General features: G+C 40.4%; 6 protein-coding genes across 7 annotated transcripts; 4 read left to right on the top strand and 2 right to left on the bottom strand.

Annotated features, from left to right (window-relative positions):
• Window positions 1-362: 362 nt before the first annotated feature.
• On the top strand, window positions 363-1,766 carry LOC108120719 (uncharacterized). 2 transcript variants are annotated; one of them, XM_017234465.3, is made up of 2 exons: window positions 363-520; window positions 582-1,766. In XM_017234465.3, the coding sequence occupies exons 1-2, from the start codon at window positions 510-512 to the stop codon at window positions 1,699-1,701; spliced, it is 1,131 nt and encodes a 376-aa protein (XP_017089954.2). In that variant the 5' UTR covers window positions 363-509; the 3' UTR covers window positions 1,702-1,766. The 2 variants fall into 2 exon arrangements, with proteins under 2 accessions (XP_017089954.2, XP_070135428.1); XM_070279327.1 differs by having other exon boundaries at window positions 387-520; window positions 568-1,766.
• A 420-nt stretch (window positions 1,767-2,186) lies between these two features.
• On the top strand, window positions 2,187-4,103 carry Fuca (alpha-L-fucosidase). Its single transcript, XM_017234686.3, has 6 exons — window positions 2,187-2,536; window positions 2,606-2,747; window positions 2,809-2,915; window positions 2,972-3,448; window positions 3,500-3,915; window positions 3,975-4,103. Exons 1-6 carry the CDS (start codon window positions 2,296-2,298, stop codon window positions 4,077-4,079), a joined length of 1,488 nt encoding a protein of 495 aa, XP_017090175.2. The 5' UTR covers window positions 2,187-2,295; the 3' UTR covers window positions 4,080-4,103.
• Window positions 4,104-4,192: 89 nt separating this feature from the next.
• LOC108120848 (uncharacterized) lies at window positions 4,193-9,713 on the bottom strand. Its single transcript, XM_070280331.1, has 7 exons — window positions 9,558-9,713; window positions 8,480-8,659; window positions 5,787-6,068; window positions 5,609-5,678; window positions 4,920-5,532; window positions 4,704-4,858; window positions 4,193-4,646 (listed from the first exon to the last, which is right to left on the bottom strand). Exons 2-7 carry the CDS (start codon window positions 8,621-8,623, stop codon window positions 4,330-4,332), a joined length of 1,581 nt encoding a protein of 526 aa, XP_070136432.1. The 5' UTR covers window positions 8,624-8,659; window positions 9,558-9,713; the 3' UTR covers window positions 4,193-4,329.
• Window positions 9,714-10,076: 363 nt separating this feature from the next.
• On the bottom strand, window positions 10,077-11,152 carry Sgs3 (Salivary gland secretion 3). Its single transcript, XM_043210442.1, has 3 exons — window positions 11,110-11,152; window positions 10,791-10,937; window positions 10,077-10,732 (listed from the first exon to the last, which is right to left on the bottom strand). The coding sequence occupies exons 1-3, from the start codon at window positions 11,150-11,152 to the stop codon at window positions 10,077-10,079; spliced, it is 846 nt and encodes a 281-aa protein (XP_043066377.1).
• Window positions 11,153-11,998: 846 nt separating this feature from the next.
• On the top strand, window positions 11,999-12,331 carry LOC108120635 (uncharacterized). The gene has a single exon (XM_017234377.2). It carries the CDS (start codon window positions 12,017-12,019, stop codon window positions 12,329-12,331), a length of 315 nt encoding a protein of 104 aa, XP_017089866.2. The 5' UTR covers window positions 11,999-12,016.
• Window positions 12,332-13,409: 1,078 nt separating this feature from the next.
• On the top strand, window positions 13,410-13,772 carry LOC108120709 (uncharacterized). The gene has a single exon (XM_017234452.2). The coding sequence runs from the start codon at window positions 13,446-13,448 to the stop codon at window positions 13,725-13,727; it is 282 nt and encodes a 93-aa protein (XP_017089941.2). The 5' UTR covers window positions 13,410-13,445; the 3' UTR covers window positions 13,728-13,772.
• The last annotated feature ends 205 nt before the right edge of the window (window positions 13,773-13,977 follow it).

Below are 13,977 nucleotides of genomic sequence, written 5' to 3'. Positions count from 1 at the left end.
AGCCCTCGCTCCCGTTGTAGATATAATTCGATCCAGATCCAAGTCAAGACACAGTAACTTTCACATAGAATATCCTCTAAATGAAAGCACCCACACTTTCGATCTGTTGAACTTTAAAACACACACACACACACTCTTAAAGAAGAAAATACATGTATTTAAATGTAGGTATGTGAGTTATTTATAGAATACAGGTGCAAATAAAAACGGAAATGAAAAAACCAAGAAACCAAAAAAAAAAAAAAACACAAATAAATGAAGACAAAAATTCATGAAGAAAAAAAGATAATAAAATAAACTGTTATGTTCAATTGAATGGAAATTTTCTTTATTATCAAGTTGTGGTCTAGTAGGCTTAGATTGGTAGGTCAACTGTCATATCCCCTAGATCCCAGACCTTCAAAATCATTTCAACAATCAACACGAATGATTCAATATCTGAACGTTCTCCCTATCCACACAAAATTTATTGTTTGAAATCAAAGGGGGGGATATTTGGATCACTTAAAATGAATTCCTGGTGAGTATTCTTAGTAACATCCATCCTCCATCTGGAATCTAGAGAAGAATTCGAATCGCAGGTCCCTCTTTTCATTACGCAACCCCCAATGCAAGTTGCGCAACTCGCTGGTGGAGATCTCCCGCTCCAACCGCCACACTGATTGTTGCTTCATCATCGAACCGGAGAGTGGAGTTAGCAAGACTTTCCCCTGCCACAGGCTGATCTTCAGTTGTGCCTCGGAGGTCTTCGATCGGATGCTGTACGGTGAGTACAACGAGTCCACCAGCGGCGAGGTCCATCTGAACGATGTGGAACCGGATGTGTTCGAGAAGTTTCGGGATTATATCTACGGCTTCGAGTACGAGAAACTGACGCACTACGACTTCGACACCCTCATCCGACTGGCCGAGTTCGGCAACAAGTACCTGGTACAGTCCATCGAGGAGGACTGTGTGCGGGAGCTGATAAGCCGCAAGGCTTCCTACGATATGGGTGAACTGCTGCGACTGTTCCAGTGCGCCCACCACCTCAACCAGAAGCCCATGATCGAGACGGTGGCCTGGGACCTCAAATGCAACCATTCCGGTACTCTCAACCATGCCGGCGTCTACGAGTTCAATGCGGATGTCTTCAAGCACTACATCGAGGTGATTGCCGGCAAAATGCCGGAGGCAGATCGCTTCCGTCTCCTGGAAATGTATCTCAAATACAATGGTATCGACGATGGCGAGTATACCTGCACCGACCTGCCCGTGGTGGAGGCCCACGTAAGTGAAGCCGATGCCGCACAGGTAGCCCCTGATCCGCCCGCCGACGACAGTGGTGCGCCGCTCCAACCTCGTCCCAGTTCCATTATTCTGTCCAATGAGGAGGAGAGACGCAAATACGTGAGTGACCTGGTCGGGCTGATCGACTTCGACAAGTTCTCGCCCAAGGAGTTCTACGAGGGTCCTGGGAAGTCCAACTTCCTGAGTCTGGCCCAGAAGTACGAGCACCTGTACAAGATCGCCCGGATGGTTGTCAAGGCCAAGGAGGATTTGCAGCTGAAGCTGTTGCCCACCCAGGAGCCGGGACCCTTCCTGGCCGACTCCCGACGTGTCATCAGCCTCGGAAGCTCTCTGACCCGCAATGAGTCCGCATCTAGTGTGATCACCTCGCACCACGCTCCTCGTACCAATCGTCGGTATAGGAATTTCTGAGTTCCATGGCGAGTTTCAAACATAAATCTGTTATATTTTTTCTTAAATAAAAATTGTTGAAGATATAGGTTGTTTACTTATTTTGAATAAAACCTTTTAAATAAAAACAAAAAAGTATTATCTTCAGTTAGGCGTTGAATATATATTTGTTTATTATTTATTGTTTATATCACTTGCCGGCTAAAGCCAGTTTATAAATTAACAATTCAGATAAACAAACAAAAGAAATTCACAAAAAAGCAGTTCTTATCAAAAGTACATTTTTATATTTTTTGAAAAAAATGTCCCAAATAAACTCTTATTAATATTTAATTTAAATGGTAATTCTTCTTTAAGTATTATGTATATTTCAATTTAAAAGACCTTATACTTTCCTTACTATTTCTTGCTGGAATTTATCTTTAATTTTTCCCAGTGCCCTATCTATATCCCTCTCCAATCCCAAACACACCCACACAATGGAACCCATTCCCAGTGGCTTCTGCTCCCTAATTTCAGTCGAGTTTGGATCGTCAACCGAGACAGAGGCATCGGCATCGCTATCCCAGTCCACGGAGTACGAAACGAAATCAGATTGTGGGACTAATTGAGGAAATGGCAATCGCCGCTTGGACGCCGCTTGTGGCGGCACTGATCGTGTGGCAAGCAGGGCCGGCAGTGGAGGTGGCGGCCCAGGTGCCGGGTCCACGGACGCGGTACGAACCTAACTGGGCCAGTTTGGATCAGAGACCCCTGCCCAGGTGGTATGACGAAGCCAAAGTGGGCATCTTTCTGCACTACGGAGTGTACTCTGTGCCCAGCTTTGGTTCTGAATGGTTTTGGACTAATTGGATAAGTAGGGGAAATATTTACACAGAATATTATAATTATATTTCTTAAATACTTTCCTATGTTTGCCTTTCAGACCTCCATAATCCGGACTATATACGATTCATGCAGCGTAACTATAGGCCGGGCTTCACTTATCAGGAATTTGCTGAACAATTCACAGCCGAGCTATTCAATGCCACAGAGTGGGCGTTGTTGTTCAAAGATAGTGGAGCCAGGTACTTGCATAAATACTATAAATATTAATCTTTATAAATAATACATTATAATTCAATACAGATATGTAGTGCTCACCAGTAAGCATCATGATGGCTTCACCCTGTGGCCCTCGAAGAGCAGCTTTGGCTGGAATTCAGTGGATGTGGGTCCAAAGAGAGACATTATCAGTAAGCAATCAAGTTCTTGATAAAGATTATAGACCTATAATATATGTACTTCATAGAGGAACTAGCTGCCGCTATTCGCAGCGAGTCGGATCTCAAATTCGGACTGTACTACTCCCTCTTCGAGTGGTTCAACCGACTGTGGACCGACGACAAGCTGCACCTGTTGATGCAACAGAACTACGTGACCCGGAAAGTGCGTCCCGAGCAAATGGAGTTGGTGGAACAGTACCTGCCGGAGGTGATCTGGTCCGATGGGGACTGGGAGGCTCCAGCCAAATACTGGCGTTCCGAGGAGTTCATCGCCTGGCTCTACAACGACAGTCCTGTCAGGGACACGGTGGTCACAAATGATCGCTGGGGCTTTGGCACAGCCTGTTTGCATGGTGACTTCTATAATTGCCAGGATCGGTTCAATCCAGGGGTCCTGCAGGCCCACAAGTGGGAGAATGCCTTCACCTTGGACAAGACCAGTTGGGGGCAACGTTTCGATGTGAGTTTGAAGGACTTTATGACCTCCAAGGAAGTAATCAAAGGTGGGAAGTACATTATAGATGTTTCAAATCTTGCTAAGTAATTCTTTCCAGAAATTGTCACCACTGTGAGCTGCAATGGCAATGTCCTCATCAACGTAGGACCCACCAAGTATGGCACTATATTACCCATTTTTGAGGAACGTCTTCGGGATATGGGACGCTGGCTGAAAATTAATGGCGAGGGCATTTACGCCTCGAAGCCTTGGATCTATCAGAACGACACAGTGACCCCTAATGTGTGGTATACCCGACACCCGCAGGCCTCCAATGGCAGCATTACCGTCTATGCCTTTGTTTTGGAATATCCCTACGACACCAATGAACTGGATATCTATCCTTTGGGGAAGGATATCAACATCTATAATAATGTCCTGCTGACAGGTATCGATATGGGCCTCACAGCTGAGATACTCAATGAGGAAAGCACTGAGGTGGTAATGCTGGGCATGGAGGATACCAAAATTCAGGTAGTTACTTTAAACTACTATAGTTTATATAAATTTTATATTATATATATTTTTTTCAGTGGACTTCTACCCACAATAAGCTGCATATTATTTTTCCACCTAAGAATCGCATCGATAAACGTGGCCTAGACTTTGCCTGGACTTTTAAGATTACAATTAAATAGTTTTAAGACTTTATACTTTTAAAAGAAAAATAAAAAGTAAACATTTCATATAATTTGACTTTTATTTAATAAGGCTAAATATTTAAAAAGAGGTTATAATTTGTCTAAAATAATTACAATAGCTTGTAGAGTTTCAACAGTCAGTGGAAGTAGCATCATTCTCAAGTGAATTATTACAAATTAAATTCATTTTTTTAAATAATTAAATCCTGATTATTATTTTATTTATTTATTTTCATTTAAAAAGTCTCTATGGCGTGGCCTCAGCCTCCTGCTTGGGCTGGGATGTCCTGTGCCTGTGTCCTGATAACTGAGCCCGAGAAAGCACTCCACCGTCACAGGTGACACAATGGTAGTGGGTGTGCCGCAGGGCATACGTGCAGGATGGAGAATTACAGGGCTCATTGCCGCTCACCTTCCGGAATCCTGCCGACCGTACATAGTCCTGTCGCAGGTGCAGCCTCCTGTGAGCCACCACTTTGTTGGAATCCGTGCAAACGTAATCACACTTCCGGCAGTGAAAGTGCGATGTCTTTTTAGAGGTGGAGGCCATGGAGTCTAAAGGATCTAAGGGAAAATATTTATTTTAATAAAAGAATAGTTTTCTATAGAATATATATAAACCTGAATCTGTGGATCTACCGGATGAGGCAGCATAGGAACAACTTGCCACACCACATTGCATGTTGGCCCGGAACTGCCGGAAATCATCGCCCATCAGGGTGTCCATTCGCTCGTGGCGGGCTGTGTGTTGCACAAAGCGTGTTTTGTCGCAGAAACTTAAAAAATATATCGTTAGTACTAATATTTTAAATAAACAATAGTATTTAATCCACCTACCTATAATGACAATCCCTTCGATTGCAATGAAAATGCGATTGGTGGTTTCGATAGCCACACCTCTCAAATCCGCAGTCCTCATTAAACCTGAACTTGAGGTAACCACTAGGGATATCGTGATCTCTTATCCTTCTTCCGGGTGCCCTCTGACCAGAGGAATCGGCTGTTGCAGATACAGTTGTGGCTGCTGCCGTGGCAGTTGCATTCGCACTGGCTGTTGCTGCCACTGCTGCATTGAGTAGCAGCAACTTTTGGTGGGCAGCACTCTCCAGTAGTAGCCTCATGTCCGCGCCGGCTCCTGATCCCGATCCGGGCAATGCCAGTGGATGACTAGCCGCTGCCAGGAAGCTGGGAAGAAGCACCTGTCGCTGGTAAAGATCGATGAGTTGCTTGAATTGCAACAAGTTCATATTCAAAGGAGGTTCCACATCCGCCGCCGTGGCAGTCGGTTCCGGGAGAGAAGGTCGCATGCTGAGGTCCTCTGGCTGATCCACTTCCAGGTCACCGGACTCCTGGCGGTCAATGAACCGAGAGGCACGTGGTACTTCCGGATTTTCTGTTTGACGAGATGAACTTGCGTTTTCCGGATAGAAAGTTCCCGCCGCGCGAACCACTTAAATTGGATTATAAATTATAAAATTAATTATTTTTCTTTATTTAATTTTTTATAAAAAAAAGCCCAAACTTACCTGAAATTCTCTCAAGAACTTTGTTGGAATCATTCTTTGATGTTGCTGTATCAATAGACTGTGAAGAGTGCTGTAACAAAAGATTTCTGTATAGTTTCATGGACACCTTATAAGGCAATGATAATATTCCCCATAATTTGGTAAGCACTTTATCCCATATCTCCGAATATGACTTTACCTGGAAAGAAGACTCTTGACGGCTGCTTTGTGGCACATTTGCCAAGTGGCTCACAGAGCTGAATGAGCTCCTCCTGGGCGAGGGAGCCACGGGCGTGGATGAGGATCTAGCCCACAAGCGATTCCTCTTCCGGTTCCGACTAGGCGTGAGATCTATTTCGGTTTCCGGCGATTGAAAATGATCCTCAAGATTATCGACTAGAGAGCCACCGGAAATAGGGGTACCCGGATCACTGCGCTCCAGCTTAAAGCTGGTGAAGATGGCCTGCGGGGAGTGCTGAGCCTGCGATGGAAAAAAAATTCCCATTTACTTAAATAATTTTTCAAATGATATATTATTTTTTGGTCAAGCCATTGAAACGATGTGGGGGCGCCTTTCATGGAATTAAATTACTTTGGCATGGCAGGGCCGTACTCGTACTCGTACTCGGTGCCACTGCCCATTGTCATAGTTTTCGGATTTTGAATTTTGGATTTATGACAAACAATCGGCCGCAACCAGTTTATTACTCGTATTTCCGAAATTACTGTTAATGTTTGTCGTTGGCCCAAAATGTCACTATTTAAATTTTGTTCACGCATCAAATCAATAATAAAAATGAAAAAAAAAAGAAAGAATGAGCAAAGTGAAAAAGCCAAAAAGCAAAAACAATGGAGAAACCAAAGAAAAATATTTTGAAAAAATATTATAATCAAGTAAAGCACGGGAATACTCTTTAAAAAAATAAACAGATTTTAATATTTAAAGATACTATATGGTAAAAATTAATACAATAGGTGGAAGCTAGAGTTTTGGGGTTTAAAGCACAAGTATACACATATTATATTTAAGGTTCTTCTTCAAGGTTCCTTGAAAAGTTTACTATAAGAGTAAGATTTATATAACCCTGATATTCAGAGATTCTCTATAAAATCTCTAGCTCTAGTAACCTCTCTAAAATATTATTTTTAAGGATAAATATTTAGAGCTAAAGCTATGGTATTGAAAAGATAAGTATACATGTATTCAAGAAAGTAAAGTATAGCTTTTAAGATAGTAAATTAAAAGTACAATATAAGGCAGCTTCTTAAAAAGTTTTCTTCAAAAACAAGAATTTTATTACTGAATTTTCAGGTGGTTTATAATATTTTTCTAAATAACTATATAAAATAATATTACGCTTGGTAGTTTATAACTACTATTTTATAAGAAAGTAAAGGTATAGTTTATATTTTGTAAGAAAGTAGAATAAAGGTATAGTATGAGGTAGTTTCTTAGAAAGTTGTCTTTAAAAATAAGATCTATATTTCAAATTTTTCAGATGGTTTATAAAATATTTCTAAATATATACAATAATATTACGTATTTTTAAAAGCGTAGATATAGTATAATGGTATTGAAAGAATATCAATATATTTTATAAGAAAGTAAAGGTATAGTAAAAGTAGTATCTTGAAAGCACTTCTCTAAAGATCTCTAAGGTATAGAGCCCTAAATAACATATAATACAATTTCTTCTTGTTCTCCAAATCAACATTAATTTCTTTATATCTTCAAGGCAGAGTATGTGCCACTCTCATAGCTCATAACAAATAATTACACCGAAAACATTGAAAGACAATGAAACGAGTTTGCCTCTACCCGATAAGTTGTGGCACACACTTATGAGCACACACACCTTATTTGATTAAAAATTAAATGAATGGAGTATCCGATTTATTATTATAGAAATATTTTTTTATCAGGCCATTCGATCTCTTTGGGAGGGATTATCGAAAGGGTCGAAAGTGCAGCCTGAATGCAGAACCATCCTTTTGATTTAGACTCTAATTTGGGTCATAACACCACCCCCTCTCACTCCCCCCATTTGTCCGGCTTATTTCCCAAAAGAATGCCGCAAATGGCAATGGACAAAAATATTTATTCAAATTCGAATTGTTTTTTTTTTTTATTCACACAGACAGTACGCGCCATGTACAGTGTGTGTACACCAAGGAGAGTGACGCGTGGGCTGGGTAATCGTAAACACACAAGTGCTATGTGGTGCTCAGTGGTGCTCGGTGGTGCAGGGTGGTGCAGGGTACTGCGGTGCGTGTGTGCATGAGCTTGGAGCTCGAAACAAAAATGTAGAAATTATGAAAATGACAGTTAAAAGCACAAAACGATTGTCACCTGGATGGGGGGGAGCTGGCAGCAGAGAAAGGGTTTTTTTTTTTGGTCGGTGGGGAGAAAGGAAGTAGGGCGGTGACGGGGGCGGGGCAGTAACCAAGAGAAGTGCCGTCGTCGAAGCTAGACGGGCAAATGATATAAATGCGGAAACACTCGTTGTCAATATTAATATGACGAATATGGCAAAAACCAAATCCGAAAACTCAATTCAACGCACAGCACACAAAATGCCGCATTAGTCCCAGTCGATCATAAGGGGGGGGATCGATATTTTCATTCCAAAAGGGGGGCTTAGGAGGGTGAGGGCGTATATAGTAGTAACCTACGTTGCACACAAATAGGCGCAAATTCCTAATTATATTCGAGCTACGCCCTAAAGTTGCAGACAGACAGAAAAGGAACCAAGCAACTGGGTCGCAAATAATTTCCTTAAAGAAATTCTACAAAAAAAACAATATAGAAAGTGGTGGAAATAAATTTAAATTCAATTAATTAAATAAATAAAATAATAATATATAATATTTTAAAATAAAATATCAACTCACACTCTTGTAGACTTCAACAAATCGATTTTTTGGCGGTCTTCCACGTTTTCGATTAAAGAATCCATCAATGGAGGTGATCTGGGTGGGCTGGCCAGCCTCGGTGGTGAACTCCATATCCGTAATGCCACTGCTACCAGACTCCATTCCGTGTAATATTTGATCCGTGATCTTCCACTATGACTGCCGATGACAAGAAAGAGGTGAGCTTGCAAGCCGATACGAGGAAATGCCAAGCTCGTGACTCATTTAACCCACTGCCACTCAGCAAAAAATCCAAGTAATTGGCCAGAAAAAGGGGCCTTTGACCAACACCTTGGAAGGTTAATACCCGAAGGGAGGTCAGGTTTCGGCGCCAGGCCCCCCGAACGGCCCCTAGCCCCCTTTCTGGGTATTATTCTATGCAATGGTGTCTTTACACTTTTCCAATGAATTGGCGAAACTTTTGATTATTATATTAATGTAATAATGATTTTTATATTGAAATTATAGATCTCTTTCTTTGAGTGTATTATTTAAGCAAAAGCCCGAAGAACTCCCTGGAACACTTTGCATATGGGCTGCATATGACTTCGATTCGAATCGATATTCGGAATTCCAGCTTGCGGGTGGCACTGCCACACGAAATCTCTGGCTGTTCTGGATTCTCTGGTTACACCGAGGTGGGCAAAAATAAATTGATTCGCCGGCTCAGTTGGCCAAGTACAATGGCCAAGAGCGTTGTCAAATGGGCTCGGCGGTTGGGTGGTCCTCCTCCGATCCCACCAATTAAGCGCCCGACGATTGTCTGCAGGCGATTAGCAGCCCGCGCTCTCTGAAGTTACCTGCTCGGCAGTTACCTGGCCCACCTGAGCTACTATCTGTCTGATCTGCATGAGCCAGCTTTTTAGTCACTTATGCACATCCATATTACTTCGATTCACAAAGGAGCAGATTCTGGAGATAGCGGAATCATTAACCAGCAAATGACAATTTTATCTCGATTCGATATCGAAGGCACAAGGCAACACACAACAAAACAGACACTTGTTTGGATTCAGTGGGTATATGTTTTATGGAATTGAAATTAAGCACCACCCACCAGTTTAAGATTATGAAGAAGAGCACCACACATGACAGGATTATCCTTTTTTTTTTTTTTAGAAATTTTTTATGATTTTGAGACACTATACAGGAAACCACACCGATCGGAGCACCACCGAAACGCGTCCACCAGCGGCAAGCAGCCTCATACGAGTGGCGATTGCTTGCCGGTGGTTTTCCGATTCAAGCCGATCTCCAGCCGAACCACCAAGCCCGAAAGCACCAGAATTCTTCAAGCCATGTCTATGGCCATAAAAGAAATTAAATCGATAAGCATAAGCAAGCCAATAACTCGATGGGAAATCAATAAAAATTAAAAACAATATTTAATATTTATAGTTGTAAGGTAAAAAATGTATTTAAAAATTCAACAATGTAATAGAAGCATGATTTATTTAATATATTTAATAAAAATTTTAAAAACAATAACAATTAACACAGTATCCTTCCCAAATTCTTCCCAAAGTTCCCGATCATATATATTAATAGAACTGCCAAGGATATACTGGCAGAGTCCTTATTCCAACATCCATTCCTTTGCACCGCAGACACACTTGAGAACAAGATCTTGCAGATCGCGGATTTGCTTGAGAAGGTCCTTGCAAAGAGCGTCCCGACCAGAGCAGCCAGGGCATGGTTCGCCTCCAGGACCGCACTGCTTGCAACCACACGGAGGCTTAGCGGTGGTTGGCTTCGGAGTTGACTTAGTGGGTGGTGGGGTTGGCTTCGGAGTTGATTTAGTGGGTGGAGGAGTTGGCTTTGGTGTTGACTTAGTGGCTGGTGGAGTTGGCTTAGGAGTTGACTTAGTCGGTGGTGGGGTTGGCTTTGGTGTTGACTTAGTGGCTGGTGGAGTTGGTTTCGGAGTGGACTTAGTGGCTGGTGGAGTTGGTTTCGGAGTGGACTTAGTGGCTGGTGGGGTTGAATGAACAGGAGGCTTCTTAGTGGTTGTCTTTTTAACGGGTGGCTTCTTAGTGGTTGTCTTTTTAACGGGAGGCTTCTTAGTGGTTGTCTTTTTAACGGGTGGCTTTTTGGTGGTTGTCTTTTTAACGGGTGGCTTTGTGGTTTTAACGGGTGGCTTAGTAGGTGCCTTGGTGGGGCTGGGGCAAGGCTCCGGAATGATGAGACAAGGTGTGGCCTCGGCCTCATTGGCAAAGCCAAGAAGAACAATGAACACTGAAAGGAATACACGATTTTTTAGTAAGATCCTGGAGAACGTTAGTTTTATACCTACCAAGGATACTGGCGATGGTCAGCTTCATGTTTGCTCCGAATGAGGACGACACCACAAACTGATATCTTTCCTTAGCGCATTTCCACTTTTTATAGGAACCTTCGAGGTGCGCATTGTAATTTTTGTGAACTTTCAACAGCTCTACTTCTAAAAATGGAATAAAAGGGTAAAACATTTGTCGATAAAATAAATACAAACACAGCCCTTCTTCGATTTCTGATAATTATAGATGAAGAAGGGTCAACATATTATAAAATAAATAATGTAGTGCCGCACGTGGGTAAAATTTTAAACTTAAAGCCTGTACGAGGGGTATTACCTCCAAAGCGACCTCCAATCACCTGCGACGAGGAGCTCCCCATTGTTATACCTTTAACTTTTAATATAATTATATAAACTGAAGTAATATAAATATATTTTACTTGCAAGTATATAAATTGTCTTATTTTTTTTTTGTATTTTTTAAATAATATAAAAAAAAGTATATATTAAATTTCAATTATTAGCAGTATAGTAAATTTTACATTTATTTTACTCAACTCTCTAGCAAATACACAAACCAATTGGTGGAACATGTGGAATTGAAACGTTCTTAAGAAAATAAATATTTCTTCTTTTTAAAAGAAAATTAAAAATGAATTGGCCTTCCCCTAAATACGCATTTATATTTTTCAAAATTAAAGAATAATTATATTTTAGGTTTTGGGATTTATAAAATTTATAAATTGAAATAGTTGACAAAATATGAATCACAAAAGAGAGTCCTTATTTTAGACAAGAATATATTTTTAATAAAATAACAACCTTGTTTTAAATCTTGTAATGTGTTTTAGATATTGAAAAAGACCACGTATAGCAATGAGTTAAAGGTTAAAGAACCAAATTTATTAGCAAAAACCTACCTCATAACCACCTTAGTAATAGACATTGTTTAAATTTATGGAATTCCCGTAGGGCCGTCATTATTGCGGGCGTCATTTTTTGTTGCCACTTGAATGAACCAGCTGCTCATAAAATGCCTTTATATTTTTACAGCTGTATCTTTATAATATGGAATCTTAAGGGAACAATATTTACATATGTATTTGGCTAATATTTAGTTACTTTTTAGAATAATGAAATCATTTTTTTGGCAATCATTTTCTTGAAGCCATGGATTTATATAAAAGGGTTTGTGGCACTTTGCTAAGACAGTTCGCTAAGACAGTTCCAAACAATCATCCAAGATGAAGTACCTTTTCACAGTTGCTTTGATCGCTCTGGCCATCCAGTTGGTTGCCTCCACCGGCACTAGCACCACCAGCACCGAATCCACAACAACAACAACAACCACCACCACAGATTCATCTGATACCACTACAACCACCACAGACTCTTCCGACTCCGATACCACAACCACCGAGAGGAAACACCGCAAGAAGCTTTGCTGGAGGGGCAACGACTGGTGCGGCACCTTCGTCCCCAAGAGGAGGAAGTGCAAGAACGGCAAGAAGAATTGCCGCAGGGTGGTCGTCAGGGTGACCCGCAGGAAGACAGCCTAAGAATTGGGCACTTCAAATTGAATAAAATGCATTAAAAAATGAAATTAATTTTTTACTGGGTATTACATGTGGAAAGGGTTTGGGGATCTTTACAATTTATAGCCAGATTCCTGATAGGCCCTTATTGCCAGATTTAATGTCATTAAATACTTTCATAATTAAATAGCCTTACTATATTATTTAATCGATCATAATCGATAATTTGTAAGGGTGAAACTTTTAAAGTGAAAAGTTTTCCACAAAAAAACTTAAGGTAAAAGCTATACTTATAAATTAACCTCTAGGTAGAAGCTTAATAAAATTGTATCCAAGAGACTAAAAAAAGCATTTTTAAATTTTTTACCTAATTTTATAGAGTCAGATAATTTTATTTACAAGAAATAGTAAATTCGTTCTTAGAAAGAATAAAAACATAGCTTGTTGTATCTTTAAGTACAACAAATAAAGACTTGGTAAAACTTAGAGATTATAGACTAAGATATATAAGATTAGATTATATGATATATCTTACCATAAATAAAACATATAAATAAATATATTGAGAACACCCAAAACTCCTTTATGTTTTTAAAAAAATAAGATAATTTGATGAGATAAAAACTAAGAAAAAACTATTTATCCGTATAGAATTCATTGCCTACTTTTATGCATAAAATGGCGGCTGTGCCCCTACATGAGCAAGTACCAAAAGTATAAGAGAGAGAGTATAAGAGGAATTTAGCATAGAGGTGTAAAAAATAACTATATGATTTTGTAGATTCTACAATTGCCATAATGAGTTAAAACTCCATACAGAGCCATATACCGACTTAAGTAATATAGAAATTCTCCATCTTAAAGTCTGGGTTTAAAAAAACAAATGGATGACAGCCAGAATATTTACCCTTTGGCTGTATTTATATACCAGTTACTATGTAAACTAATAAGACAAGTTATTTTGGTAGCAACACATTTTCATGTATTTGAGTTTGGCAAATACAGTATACTTTCCAGAATCACAAAATCTTCCACTTAGAAACAGACTTACAATATCTGTCTATGGAAGACTGTGGATAGATATAAAAGGGGTAGTCGCATCTCCAGTAATCAGTTCAAAACTTTCTCTCCTTTCAAGATGAAGTACCTTTTCGTAGTTGCCCTGATCGTCCTGGCCATCCAGTTGGCGGCTGCTGCTTCTGACAACACCACCTCGTCTGACAACACCACCACCACGACAACCGATGCCACCACCACGACCACCACCGACGCCTCGGCCTCCACCACAACGACCACCGAGAAACACCGCAAGAAGCTCTGCTGGAGAGGCAACGACTGGTGCGGAACTTTCATCCCAAGGAGGAGGTGCAGGAATGGCAGGTGCCACAGGATCAGGGTTACTCGCAGGAAATCTGCCTAAATTTTGGCCATTCAATTTTTGAATAAATGATTAAAGCAAAGCAAATTTTAAAGAGTCTTTTTTATGATATGAAAAGGGTAAACAAACTTTTAACCGAAGTTCAAAACTTTGAAAACTCTTTACAACAAAAATCTGCTCCTATAGTCCTTTCTTATCCGATTTTAAAACGGAATACTATTAATGATACAGAACTCACGGTCCTTCGAACTACATAAAAATCATGAAGTTTCCACCTTTGATACATTGCTAA

This window comes from Drosophila bipectinata, chromosome 3L (genome assembly GCF_030179905.1).
Source record: "Drosophila bipectinata strain 14024-0381.07 chromosome 3L, DbipHiC1v2, whole genome shotgun sequence".
Classification (NCBI taxonomy): Eukaryota; Metazoa; Arthropoda; class Insecta; order Diptera; family Drosophilidae; genus Drosophila; species Drosophila bipectinata.
Note: the sequence above shows the minus strand (reverse complement) of the source record. Positions and strands in the feature narration are given on the sequence as shown.

What these genes read in the sequence shown, in the direction of transcription:
- Sgs3 (XM_043210442.1), bottom strand. Translation starts at nt 11,152, where the DNA reads ATGGGGAGCTCCTCGTCGCAGGTGATTGGAGGTCGCTTTGGAG. An exon ending in GATTGGAGGTCGCTTTGGAG is followed by an intron (nt 10,938 to 11,109) that starts GTAATACCCCTC and finishes TTCCATTTTTAG; the next exon opens with AAGTAGAGCTGTTGAAAGTT. An exon ending in GACCATCGCCAGTATCCTTG is followed by an intron (nt 10,733 to 10,790) that starts GTAGGTATAAAA and finishes TATTCCTTTCAG; the next exon opens with TGTTCATTGTTCTTCTTGGC.
- LOC108120848 (XM_070280331.1), bottom strand. Translation starts at nt 8,623, where the DNA reads ATGGAGTCTGGTAGCAGTGGCATTACGGATATGGAGTTCACCACCGAG. An exon ending in GTCAAGAGTCTTCTTTCCAG is followed by an intron (nt 5,679 to 5,786) that starts GTAAAGTCATAT and finishes CTTTTGTTACAG; the next exon opens with CACTCTTCACAGTCTATTGA. An exon ending in AGTTCTTGAGAGAATTTCAG is followed by an intron (nt 5,533 to 5,608) that starts GTAAGTTTGGGC and finishes ATCCAATTTAAG; the next exon opens with TGGTTCGCGCGGCGGGAACT.
- LOC108120709 (XM_017234452.2), top strand. Translation starts at nt 13,446, where the DNA reads ATGAAGTACCTTTTCGTAGTTGCCCTGATCGTCCTGGCCATCCAGTTG.
- LOC108120635 (XM_017234377.2), top strand. Translation starts at nt 12,017, where the DNA reads ATGAAGTACCTTTTCACAGTTGCTTTGATCGCTCTGGCCATCCAGTTG.
- Fuca (XM_017234686.3), top strand. Translation starts at nt 2,296, where the DNA reads ATGGCAATCGCCGCTTGGACGCCGCTTGTGGCGGCACTGATCGTGTGG. An exon ending in CTCCAAGGAAGTAATCAAAG is followed by an intron (nt 3,449 to 3,499) that starts GTGGGAAGTACA and finishes AATTCTTTCCAG; the next exon opens with AAATTGTCACCACTGTGAGC. An exon ending in TGGAGGATACCAAAATTCAG is followed by an intron (nt 3,916 to 3,974) that starts GTAGTTACTTTA and finishes TATTTTTTTCAG; the next exon opens with TGGACTTCTACCCACAATAA.